Source organism: Pyrus communis, chromosome 15, assembly GCF_041283825.1.
Source record: "Pyrus communis isolate YQ-2024b chromosome 15, ASM4128382v1, whole genome shotgun sequence".
NCBI classification, from domain to species: Eukaryota; Viridiplantae; Streptophyta; class Magnoliopsida; order Rosales; family Rosaceae; genus Pyrus; species Pyrus communis.
In genome coordinates this window covers 29,823,902-29,836,986 of record NC_142579.1, presented here as the reverse complement: position 1 = coordinate 29,836,986, position 13,085 = coordinate 29,823,902, and the positions used below count along the sequence as shown (strand labels likewise).

The 13,085-nt window shown below is 35.5% G+C and overlaps 2 protein-coding genes across 3 annotated transcripts; one reads left to right on the top strand and one right to left on the bottom strand.

Moving 5' to 3' along the window:
* Positions 1 to 192: 192 nt before the first annotated feature.
* On the bottom strand, positions 193 to 4,442 carry LOC137744353 (protein NDL1). 2 transcript variants are annotated; one of them, XM_088685973.1, is made up of 11 exons: positions 4,203 to 4,442; positions 2,563 to 2,662; positions 2,252 to 2,349; positions 2,019 to 2,107; positions 1,791 to 1,851; positions 1,628 to 1,714; positions 1,466 to 1,543; positions 1,319 to 1,375; positions 1,123 to 1,178; positions 893 to 1,028; positions 193 to 798 (listed from the first exon to the last, which is right to left on the bottom strand). In XM_088685973.1, the coding sequence occupies exons 1-11, from the start codon at positions 4,260 to 4,262 to the stop codon at positions 655 to 657; spliced, it is 966 nt and encodes a 321-aa protein (XP_088542099.1). In that variant the 5' UTR covers positions 4,263 to 4,442; the 3' UTR covers positions 193 to 654. The 2 variants fall into 2 exon arrangements, with proteins under 2 accessions (XP_088542099.1, XP_068340289.2); XM_068484188.2 differs by having other exon boundaries at positions 193 to 773.
* Positions 4,443 to 6,823: 2,381 nt separating this feature from the next.
* Positions 6,824 to 10,868, top strand: LOC137747455 (Pyridoxal phosphate phosphatase-related protein). The gene is made up of 4 exons (XM_068487570.2): positions 6,824 to 7,147; positions 8,448 to 8,569; positions 8,674 to 8,875; positions 10,314 to 10,868. The coding sequence occupies exons 1-4, from the start codon at positions 7,010 to 7,012 to the stop codon at positions 10,587 to 10,589; spliced, it is 738 nt and encodes a 245-aa protein (XP_068343671.2). The 5' UTR covers positions 6,824 to 7,009; the 3' UTR covers positions 10,590 to 10,868.
* Positions 10,869 to 13,085: the final 2,217 nt, after the last annotated feature.

Sequence of the window (13,085 nt, the reverse complement as noted above, 5' to 3'; positions counted from 1 at the left end):
TTGAATTTAGCATGCAAAAATGAACACCTGTAACTATTCGAGTCACAAGGCACAAGCCAAAAGCCAACCGAACTCAATTAGGTATGAAAGATTGGATACTTTGCTTGAATAATGTGAGAGAGAGAGAAAAAGAGGGGGGGGGGGTGTTGGGGAGAGAGATTGTGTGAATGAATGGGGTGTTGGGGAGAGAGATTGTGTGAATGAATGGGAAGAGTTGTCCCCCCTTTGTTATTGATTTCTCGTCATCATGAATAAATGTCAATCCAATTTGTTTGAGTGACTACAAAAGAATGAATGAAAGTCTCCTTCCTACTATTTAATAACACATTTGATTATACTTAATAATATATATATGACATCCACATATTCTTCTTCCCCCGTCTGTATCTACACCATCCTCTCCCCTCTCCCTCCGGACGCTTCATCTTCGTCTACCCTTTTCCTTCTTAAACAACGAAAATTTTATCAAAAGAACCAAAAAATCGAAGCAGATTTCGAATCCCAACATCCCTTTGCACTGTTTCCAGTTTTCTGCCTGTCTTCCGACATTGTCATAGGCCAAGTGAAACACGGGTCTTTATCGGTTTTAGTTTCAGGCCCATGCTTTCTGGGGAGAGAAGCTCCGGGGAGATGCAAGACGGGCTGAGCGGGCTCCTAGGGCTGTCGCTGAAATGGCATGGCCGGTACAGGCCATACCCCATGAAGAAGTACTCCATTGGTATCAACATGGCGTGTGGCTGCTCCTCTGTCACCATGGATCCACAAGCCTGGACCTACATTAACAACCCCATCCATCCTCTATTGAATACGCTCTTCCAGTTATTTTCACAACTATATGCACGTCTACCGATGAACGTGTAAAAACATGCCAAACAAAAAAAAGTGGACGTACCTCTACTAAGGCACTATATCTCCTGTCCAACTTTGAGGTCATGTGGAGAGCCTCCGAATGGAAGGGAGAGCTATCCCCAACAAATATAAGCGTGCGACACCTTAGAGATTTTAACCCTTGGGTTATGTCAGGTCTCCTGCAAGTAGGGAAAACAAAGTTAGAGCACAGCAAAATATATTGCACTCATCTCTGCGGAGGGAGAGCAAGATAGCAACTCCAGCACCATTTACCGATTAATTGCATGAAGAAATCTCCAAACATTTAAGCTCTGCCTCTCTTCCAGCAACTGAAGAAGAAACTTTCCGAGTGAATCGAACAGATAAAACCATTTGAAAATCCAACACTTAAAAAAACATAACAAACAAGAAGAAGGACAATCGAATTGCTATTGAGGTAAAAGAAATTTCAATAAGCTGAAGCACTGACTTTTCTGCATGCTTGAACTATATCCGACTCTGGAACTTCAACACTACCACGAACCTCCTGTCGAGATACATAACATACTCATCACTAAATCTAGCAAATATAGTAGATGTGAAAGAGAACCGATACATTGTCAGAACACAGCAGTACCTTACTGAAGTATCGCTGAAGCAAACACTCTTTTAGCAAACCACACATGCCATAGAAATAAAGCATATTCGACATCACCTACAGATTACGACTAATCATAGGTAAAATATTTGAAATTAATCATTTACTATAAACATAACAGCTACGTTTAGAAAAAGGAACCTTATTATAAAACCATTCTGTCCAAGAGGGCGCTTTGCATAAAGGGGATACAAGTATCAATCCAAGGACACGCTCCCTATATTTCATCTACGATACAAACCCAGATCAGTGAACTGAGATAGAATTTTTTTAAATATAGTTGCAAACGGTTTAAGGAACTTACAGCAAATAGGGAAAGGATATAAGCACCCGCTGTCACCCCCATGCACATAACTGCACCAAGCCTGCACAAAGAGATTTTAGTGCGATAAGAGAAAACAACATTAAAACATGATTAGCAAAAAAGGAAACACGCTTCTACACCATTTGAATGTTGGAAGCAACAGCAAGGAGTTTCAAACACTCACAACTTGAAAATCAATTAAAATGAAGACTCAGTGTTGGTCGTTACCCAAAAAAATTGAGAACCTCAAGGATCTGATCTGCCAAGTCATCAACTGAAGGCACAGGATCCTCTGGACAAACTGAAGCAGCTCCTAACTGCAAGAACTCTTGTGAGAGTTCCAAAGAGAAACTATGTGAATAATGGCTTTCAGTTACATAAAGTATTTTTCATAAAAGTTATATGATTTGATAAACAGATATAATAATAAAAATCCACTTGAAGCGAAACCATTTACAGACCTCATGGCCAGGAGGACTGATATGATATATGCAGAAATTGTGGAGCAGCAAAGAAGCCGCTTCCGGACAAAAGAATAACCCTTGGAAACAAGACACATCTGCTCAATTTGACAAAATAAACAGAAAAGTTAGGAATATATAGTCTAATTATGTCAAGAAGAAGCTAATAAACATAAATATATTTGAGCGCTTTGATGTCCATTGAGGCAATAATGTCTTAAGATTTTATCAGGAATAGCAAGGGGTAAATCTCAGATTGTCATTTCAAACAATGTAAATGGAACCAGGACAATAGACTCTATCACACTTACGATTTAGAGCTAAATCAGGATAAGTGATAAGTGCAGGCTTCTCTTGGTCTCCATACACGATAACGGACACTGAACCACAGCCAGTTCGAATAAAATGTTCCTGAGGATGAAAAATCATGATAAATGAGGTTGAAGATTAACAACTAAACTTAATTGTCAAATAAAACATAAAAAAGCTGCAAATCGAACTATTTTACTACCATGCTATTCTAAATATGATAAAGCTAAAACATATAGCCATTTTCTCGAGATATCTACTGTGTTTTATCTATAATCAAAGAGGGAAGAAAAACCCAGGAATCCAGGTGTTCCAGATAATTTTATTCCGTAAAGAGCTTCCCATGTGCACTTATACTTTTTCAAGGAACTCAAAACTCACCTGCTTCATCCTTGACATAACTTTGCTAAAAAAAAAGATGAAACAAATAAGTGGTTCTGGGTATCAATCATTTAAATCTTTTGAAAAAGGAAGGAAAGAAAGTGGTGACAGTTAAAAAGAGAAGCATGGAATCAAATATATTAAAGAAGAAAATGACTTTAAACTAATCAGAAACCGATTAAAAAAATAGGATACAGATGACTTGTTAAAGGAACAGCTAGACTCGTTGATAGAGTTGAGAAGTAAGACAAAGGAAGGTATAACTTTGGTTTCGTCAATATAGGATAACAGACATTGAATAAACCCCAGAGATGGACTCATCGAAGCAACCCGCTTCTTGCCAACAAAGAACGTCACATAAGAAGCAAGGAATCGAGAAACCGAAAAAGAAAAAACCATACAAAACAGAACAGCAAAAAAGTGAATGAGAAAAGATAAAACCCCGCATCACTGAGTTGACGCTGAATTCCAAAGAAATCAACAAAAGGGTCTAAATCAATAATCTGTACACTAATGATCCAATTTTATCCCAAACATTTATCTTTTCGCATAAAAGTTCGAAACTCGAACAATATCACGATGAGATTAAAACAAAAAGAGAATGGAAAAGATAAGAAACTTCACCATTACAACAAACCAGGTGAGATTGCAAATGCAGCAAGAAGATGTTAAATATACAAATCCCAAATACAGAAATGCACACCAAAAAGGAAAGAATTTGATATAGAAAGAAAATTGAAATCAAGCAAATACGTCACGCGCAGATCTAGAATTACCATTTCTACATCACCAGCATCCCAAAATTTAATTTTTCGCAAAACCGATATGTAGAAACATCCCAAAATTTAATTGTTCTAGTGTTCTTTTCACTGAATCAAGACAAATAAGTCGTCGCTGTCACATGCCACAGGCCCGCAGAGGACTTGCGGCAAGGTAACAACAAAGAACCCAGAATACAAAATTTACAAAAATGCAGCTTTCCCGTCCATCTTCCCCCGTTTTCTCGGCAACCAAACAGTAAATAACTCCAAAAATTCAACGGATTCCAAAACCAATTTTCCAGAATCCGAACCCAAGATGCAAAATACAGAAAATTCAAAATTTTTCAAAAGATTAAACTGAAAAATCTTGACACAATGCCAAACAGCTCCATCAATTACCCCAACCTCTCATCACGCAAACCCAAAACCAAAAACAAAAGGGTAATAAAAAGGGATAGAAAAATTAAAAAAATTCAATCTTTGAAGTAAAAAGCTCGAACCTTTCCACCGAGATAGATCTTCTCCATATCGAGGGAGACGGCGTCGTTTGATTCAGCCATGAATTGCACTCTGCGCGTCTCCCAAACAGCCCCTTCTCTCTCCTCCTCTGAGTTTCTCTCTCCTTTCCTTCAAGAAATCGTAGGCCTCTGGCTTCGCTGTGGCTTTATATACAAGGCGGCTCCTCTCTCTCTCTCTCTCTCTCCCTCTAAACCGAAAAAAATAACCTGCGGTTAACCACCACCGACGCTTGCAACTCCCAATCCGTCCTAACGGAATTTTCAAGCCGTTAAATTTTTTTTTACCCGCTGTCAAATTCTGGCGGGTGTCTCGATACGGCGCCGTTAGCGTTAACTTTCTCGCTGCTATTTACCGTAATTAGATGCTCGTTTTACGGATCCGGATTTACAGTTTCATTTTCTTTTACCTGAAAGGGAAATGACAGTGGCATTCCTCCTTACCTTATCATTGTGTGTTTGACTAGAAGCGTTTGTTGTCTAGTGACGTGGAGACCTGTCGTTGGGCGAGCTTTGGTGTGGGTCCCATGTGAGCCATACCCCTTTTATTTTTTATTCTATATAAAAATAATTTTGACAGATCGGCATACATAACATAGAAATCACACTTAGAAATGATGGACAATTGTCTAGAGCCGCAGGTGCTGTAGTGAAACTGATTACAAAAAAGGGGAAATTGGTCACATTAAAATTACCTTATGAGGGGTCTTTATTAATTTTTTATTCGATTTTTTTTTATTTCATTCAATTTGATGATCAAAATTAAAAAGAAATACGAGACATAAAAATATGTGTACATATTCATTACCGAAAAAATAAAGTGTTATATGGTTTTGGGGGACTTTGAAGTTACAGTTGCTTTGCCTTTCATCTGACTCCATGATTAATCATGCCACCTTAATCATGATTACGATGGAATAACTCTTTTTATCACATTTATTGCATGGTGGGTTGCTCTTTTTCGATGATTTTTTTTTAGAGAAAATAGGTTTTTTTTTATTTTAAATTTATCTGTTAGTTACAACCTCACACACGTGTATAAATTATATTAAATTTGAGTTATTTCTTCTAGTGTGTTAGAGTGGAGTGATTTTTTATTGTGACTGGAACACGAGTAGTACATCATGTGTTTTTATGTAAGTTAAGAAAAAATTTATTTTTTAAGTTATTAACTTTTTAACACACATATCCGATAATTTGTATAATGACACGTGATGTACCACCTCGTGTGCCGATCACACGGAAAAATATCTCCTTAGAGTGTGATTCGCCCGAAAGATACATAACTACTTACAAGGAATGAATCAAGTTGGTGCCTTTTTGGGTGTCAATGGAATTGGTTGGCATTAAAAGGAATATATTTAAATTAGGGTAACAAATATTTGAAAGAATATTTGGCAGGTCTTTTTTAAGCAATTTGTTATGGACAAGAATCCTCTTATGAATGGAAACAAACCTACCATTGAGCTAATGATTTGGAAGCAACGAATTTGCTAAACTGAAATTGTGTTGTTTGGGTCAATGAAGGAAAATGTTGTTTTATAGATCATTCCACTTTAGTTAGAGGATGGTCCTAATTTGGCTTATGCTACGTATTAGTAAAGATCTCTAAGAATCGTCAAAATAATAACGGTTGTATCGGTTTCATAGTAAATATAAATTCTACTAAATATGTTTGGTTTCAATTGTGAATTCACGTAAGAACGAGTAAAGACTATTGCTCATGATTTAGTGATCTTGCTCGCTTTTTTGCTAACCATCTCAATCAATGACTAGTTCATTCAAAGTTTAAAAATTATCAATTAAAATACAAATCAATTTGATTCTGTAAACCTAAAATTATTGGATTTGTTTGGATCATATTGTTTCTACATCACCTACAAGTCAAATAACTTTTGATCGTTGAGGCCTGCCACTTTTTAATAGTACAATAAACCCAAAGACATTTTTTAGGATATTCCATTGTCCTCAAACAGACTGCTTAGTGCTTATTGTGTTCTTGAAAATTCCAACAAGGCTCAAAATAATGTTTATTTAGAGACATTTTGATAATTATTTTATTTTGTTTTTCAATTTTGAAGTTATAACGTTTGAAATAGTTTTTTTTTTTTTTTTTAACAAACGATATTATCTACATTAAAAGGAAGGGGAGTTGACTCAACCTCACAATGAGCTTACAATTGTGATTACAATTTTTTATAAACTAAAAAACCAAAATCAAGCAAGAACTTACCAAAGTATATTTCAGTTTTGATCAACATTGAAAACTAGTATTATTTTAATATAACAATGTATCTACAATAAAAATATAGAATTTGAGCCATATAATAATTTAACCATAGACTATGATCACGGCCATAAATTTAAACTTATTAAACACAACGATGTGGCTTAGGTTCAGGATGAATTTTACAGCTCGTATTCCATACAACATGATGTGAATTCGATTGTTAACACTAATGGTCAGAAAATAATAAAATACATCTATGAGTGTTTCTGTTTATAAAAACGAGAATTGCCATAATAAAACCACCAACTACGCTCTTTTTAAAGAAGAAAAAGAAAATTTGAACTTTAACACTCCTAACTTACAAATTGGGAGGAATATCGTGTCTAAGGATGAATACTTTTGTATACGAGAAAAAACACACACGCAACAAAGTATCAAGACTCCCGACAACAAAAAAGCAGAAGCCGTCGTCGCTTAACCCTTGACTGACAGTTGACGCGTTCAGCTATTTACCGTGAAACCGCTTTTCTGGGTCGCCGGGAAACTACATCCGGCGAGCATAATGGCGGGAATAGTCGTGGTTTTTGACTTTGACCGGACCCTAATCGACGGTGACAGCGATAGCTGGGTGGTGACGGAGATGGGTCTCACTCAGCTCTTCAATGAGATTCGCTCTACTCTTCCATGGAACTCACTCATGGTCTGTACTCTCTCTCTATCTAGATTTACATAAAAATGGTGTTTTTAGCGATATTTTATCCTCTGATTGGTTGCTAAGAATTGGGGAAAGAAAAGAAAGGAAATTTTATATTTGGAACATTTAAGGGGCATATTTAATTGAAAATTTAGAGATTTTGATGAATTAATAAATTCATAGATTTTTATGGGATTTAATTGATTTATAGAGATTTCATATAAAATTTTGATTCAATTCTTTCGAAATCATAGGGAGAGATGTGAGATTTGTGGATGTTTAAAATACACTATGAAATCTCTCTAATTCCGTTTTCTCAAATTCTTTAAAATTAATTTATAATTAAATACATCTGGAATATTATAAATTTCTTTAAAATCCTAATTGAATACATCTTGAATTTTAGAGAATCTTTTAAAATCCTGATTGAATATGCTTAGGGAATGTATTCAATTGGAATTTTAAGAGATTTTAATTCTTTTAATAAATCTAAGGGTATTCAATCAGGATTTTAAGTGATTATCTGAAATTCAAGGTATATTCAATTAGAATTTTAAGATAGTTTATTAAAATCCTTAGAAATACGGTGTATTCAATTAGGATTTTAAAGAAATTTATAACATTTCAGGTGTATTCAATTAGAAATTGATTTTAAAGAATTTGAGAAAGTTGAGGAATTAGAGAGAATTGGAGAGATTTTATAGTGTATTTTAAACATCCACAAATCTCACATCTTTCCATGAGATTTCGAGGGAATTGAATCAAAATTTTATATGGAATCCTACAAATCAATTAAACTTCATAAAAATCCATGGATTTATAAATCCATTAAAGTCTCTCAAATTCTTAATTGAATACACCCTTTATTAAACTAATTAAAATCCCTCAAAATCCCAATTGAATACACCCTCTAGCCTGATAAGAACATGAAAAAAGATTGAGAATTTTTATGCAAATCACTGTGTATGTCTATTTTGGATTGAATTACTATTTGGGTTTGCATTATTGCTGAGAGATCCTTGCATTTTTGGGATTTTAACATTGATCATGGACGCAAGGTGCTTGTAGCTCAGTTTGCAGCATTCACCTCTGCACTTGAAGTCCCGAGTTTGATCCCCTTTCAACAGTATCGCTTGTACAAAAGAAAATGCATTGATCATGGACTTATTTGGGTTTTTTTATGTTCAGTTTTCCCACCCTCTTTTGGCAAATTGGGAATATTCACAAAGTTTACAACTATGATCGAAAACATGTTATGATGCCGAACGACTTTAGCCTTGTTAATGTTTATTGTTAAACCTAGTAGGATAGAATGACGGAGGAGCTGCATTTACAAGGAAAAACTTCTGAAGATATTAAGGAGTGTCTTAAAAGAATTCCAATGCACCCGGGGGTAACTGCAGCTATTAAGTCAGCTCACGCTTCGGGGTAAGTATTTCATCCAAATCTTTATGGTCGATTGTAAGTTAGTTATGTTTTTCTTATGGATTGGTGGTGACTGAATGTTGTGGTGTTCAATGTTATTGTTTCAGATGTGATTTGAGGATAGTTAGCGATTCGAATCAGTTCTTTATTGAGGCTATCTTGGAATGTCATGGTCTGTTAGGATGCTTCTCACAGATCGTCACAAACCCAACCTCTGTAGAACAAGATGGAAGACTCAGAATATTCCCACACTGTAACTTAGGTTCATCGTTTCATGGCTGCAATCTATGCCCTCCAAATTTGTGCAAGGTAAATTTTCTTTACATGCCAATATGCATTTGTGTCCTGTTTGATGCTTGTGTATTCAGAGTCTGAGTATCATCCATTTTTTCGTTATATATTACCTGCGTGTCTCTGGTGTCATACTGCTTCACGAGTACTGGTTGGTTCGGATGATTCAAGCTTCTCTTTCGACACAAATTACGCACTATCATTGAGGTACTGATATACGTAGGGTTATCGAGGAATATGGTTTTAATGGCTTTCCGAAGACTCCATCCTATGGTTTGGACCGGAAACAAATAACAACAAAGCGGAGACGGACTCAGTTTGTAATTTCTTTTTCTTTTGTGAAGAATTGTTTCAAGAACAACAGATGGACATTTCTATTGTATATGTTGTCTGGTTTCTAGAAAAGATCACATTTCATCTAGGAGCCACATTGTAGTGTGGTACACATTTCTTTCCAATCTGTTTCCACTGGCATTTAGAAAAACACAAAACTTGGATGCCGGCCGTTTTGGCTGCGTGATAGGTTTGTGATAGAGGTATCAATATCATATCCCTCACCCTCCTAACTATTTCACCACACCAATATGCATTTGTGTCCTTTTAGTTTCTTTACATGCCAATATGCATTTGTGTCCTGTTTGATGTTTGTGTATTCAGAGTCTGAGTATCATCCATTTTTTCGTTATATATTAACTGCGTGTCTCTGGTGTCATACTGCTTCACGAGTACTGGTTGGTTCGGATGATTCAAGCTTCTCTTTCGATACAAATTACGCACTATCATTGAGGTACTGATATACATAGGGTTATCGAGGAATATGGTTTTAATGGCTTTCCGAAGACTCCATCCTATGGTTTGGACCGGAAACAAATAACAACAAAGCGGAGACGGACTCAGTTTGTAATTTCTTTTTCTTTTGTGAAGAATTGTTTCAAGAACAACAGATGGACATTTCTATTGTATATATTGTCTGGTTTCTAGAAAGTATCACATTTCATCTAGGAGCCACATTGTAGTGTGGTACACATTTCTTTCCAATCTGTTTCCACTGGCATTTAGAAAAACACAAAACTTGGATGCCGTTTTGGCTGCGTGATAGGTTTGTGATAGAGGTATCAATATCATATCCCCAGTCCTTCCATCCTAGCCCTTAAGGTAAGTGTGTTGTTTCCGTAGAATATGCAGAACAAAATGATTTGATTTCTTTTCTATCACTCACCCTCCTAACTATTTCACACTACGTAAAACTAAAAACTTATACCGATTCTGCTATGGGGGTGAACGGATGATTCTTTTGAGTACAAAAGTTTTGGAGCGGGTCTAATGCAAGTTTTGCTTCAATTCTATTGAGGCTTATTTCCCTTTCAATACGTTTTACTGCATAACTTTTCTCCTCCTCGTTACAGTAGCTTTCTTCGATATAAAACTGAGGTTCTGATTATGGTTTCCTTCTTAGGGTGTGGTGATCGACCAAATCCGAGCTTCTGTTTCTGCCAATGGGAGGAAAAGGTTTGTCTACTTAGGAGATGGGAGAAACGATTATTGCCCGAGTTTGAGGCTTGTGGAAGGAGACCATGTAATGCCGAGGAAGGACTACGCTCTATGGAAGCGCATTTGCAGCAACCCGGTGCTTATCAAGGCTGACATCCATGAATGGAGTGATGGAGAGGAGCTCGGGAAGACATTACTTCACCTCATCCACAGAATTTCTTCTGAAGAAAATCAAATGTAGTGACCCCCATATGCCTGATGAAGCCTTCAAACTCGTAAAAGAACTTCCTACAACGGGTATGCCATTGTGTCAGCGTCCCAAGCCATTCAGACACTATCATATATGCAAGTTATAAATTAAAAATTGGCACTGCATGATTAGTTTGGGATATCGCCAAATTTAAACCAAAACTATTTTATCACCAGCAGTAGAAGGCACAAAATCCCTTCTGATAGAATATTTCCTTTTAGATTTTATTTTTAATAAACTATGAAAAAAATGTAGATCTGACATTCGTGTCATACCCGATATCTTAACAGGTTATGTCGTTTAATATCCGTTAAAATAAACGGGTAAAATGACCCGACCCGAAATCAACCCAATAATATTAACAGGTAATATGATCAAATCTGTTACCTATTAAAGAAAATATATTTTAAACCAATAAATAATCAAATGAAAAACATAATACTAAACAAGTATATGCTTACCATATTGTCATATTCAAAACATAAAAACACATTTTTCTTTTAAGTATATATTTACGTACCCAAAATAAGAGCATAATAAAAAAAAGCATTAGAAAATTACAAAATATCAAATTTTCAAAAGATTTGCAAAATTAAGGACATTGGAACATTAGAACATTGGAACCTTGCACATTTTCTTCCAATCAAACCCTTCAATTATCGAAACATGATATCAAAGATCTGAACCGTTCATCTTCTTACACTCACCAGATGATCATGTTTTCAAAAAATGAAAATTTTAAAAATGAAATTCAGTAAGAAGAATAAAGCGTAAATGACAATCGATGGTTAAATATAAATTTAAGGCTCATGGATTATAGTGTTGGATTTCGAAGCTAACCCCTTCATGAAAGTTGTAAAGCGCTTGTCACTATGAGTGATTGTATATATTTTTTTACATTTTTTACACTTCTACAATAATTATTATTAAGTTTGCCCTCAAATAAAAAACATTATTCATGAGGGTTTGGAGGATTTTAGAAATCTAAACGATAATGTAAGTGTAACCATTATCCACTCGTGGAGGAATAATGATGAATCACGATAATGTAAGTGTAACCATTATTCATGAGGGTTTGGAGAATTTTAAAAATCACAACGGGTATGCCATTGTGTTAGCGTCTCAAGCCATTCACACACTATCATATATGCAAGCTATAAATTAAAAATTGACATTGCATGATTAGTTTGAGATATCATCAAATTTAAACCAAAACTATTTTATCACCAGCAGTAGAAGGCACAAAATCCCTTCTGATAGAATATTTCCTTTTAGATTTTCTTTTTAATAAACTATGAAAAAAAAATGATTCCTTAGATTGTTTTTTATTTTCTAGACAAGTAGACATGAAATTCCTTTATTTTCTTTAATATTCTCATCGGTTGCCACGTGTTACACGCATCATTGTCGCAACTTGATAGTAGAATAATTAGAATAAATCATGTTGTTTTGTACTGAAAAGAGAATCATATAATATCCATTGTTCATTGAGCATATACCATAATACAACAGAACATGTGTGATTAGAAGGCTTAATCGACTGATGACACTGAGACAATAAGAATTCAAGTCGAAATTGACCAAAGAGGTCTTTGATTTGTAGCTGAGAAAGTAGATGCACTTGTTTTCAATTTTGATACACAAATATATTTATATTAAAGGGGAGGTGAAGGTGTAAATGGTTTCAAACTCGCGGTTCATGAGATTGAAATATAAGACTTCATACTAATAAGCGAGGAGGAATACAGTTAAAACGTAGTAATAAGTGACAACTTGTTTTCTATTTTGTGTGTAAATTTTTGGGTAAATGGTTATTGAAGACAAAATAGGAGTCATTTAGAGTGGAGAAAATAAAAATAAAAATGCAAAATTTTGACAAGAAACTACAAAAGAAATAAGTATGTTGTTGCGAACTGTATCGTTAAAATTTTCGGGTTGCTTGAGCTGCTTTGAAGAAGGATAATATGCACACTTTATTTTTTATCTTCCCGTTTAACTTTTAAGATGGAGTTACTTAGATTAGGGGTGGGTAAATGGGCCCTGGACCTGCAGGTAGGGATGGGTCCTATACATTTTATACATAAAACGGGACGGGGTGGAGACAAGGGCCCCCGGCCCAGACCTATCCACCGTCCAGTATTGAGATTTAGACCTCTCAACTCTCGACTCTCTTAGTCTCGCGACTTCGTCCATTTGTTGTCGGTTGGTCCATTTGTCATCAATCTGTTCGTCGTTTCTCCATCTAGTATATGTTTGTCTCTGTCCGTTCTTTGTCGATCAAGTTCCTTCCCCATCTCTATTGATCAAGGTCGCCGTCGACCCTCGTTTGCTAGTTTGTAATTTGAGAATCTTCAAGAGAGTCTCTAAGGAAATCCGTCGAGTTTTACTTGATTTGGTTCTGATTTGGGTTTTTTTGTTCTTTCTCTAATTTGGGTTTTTGTGCATTTGGTTCTAGTTAGGAACTTAGTTGGATACGAATTCTAGATT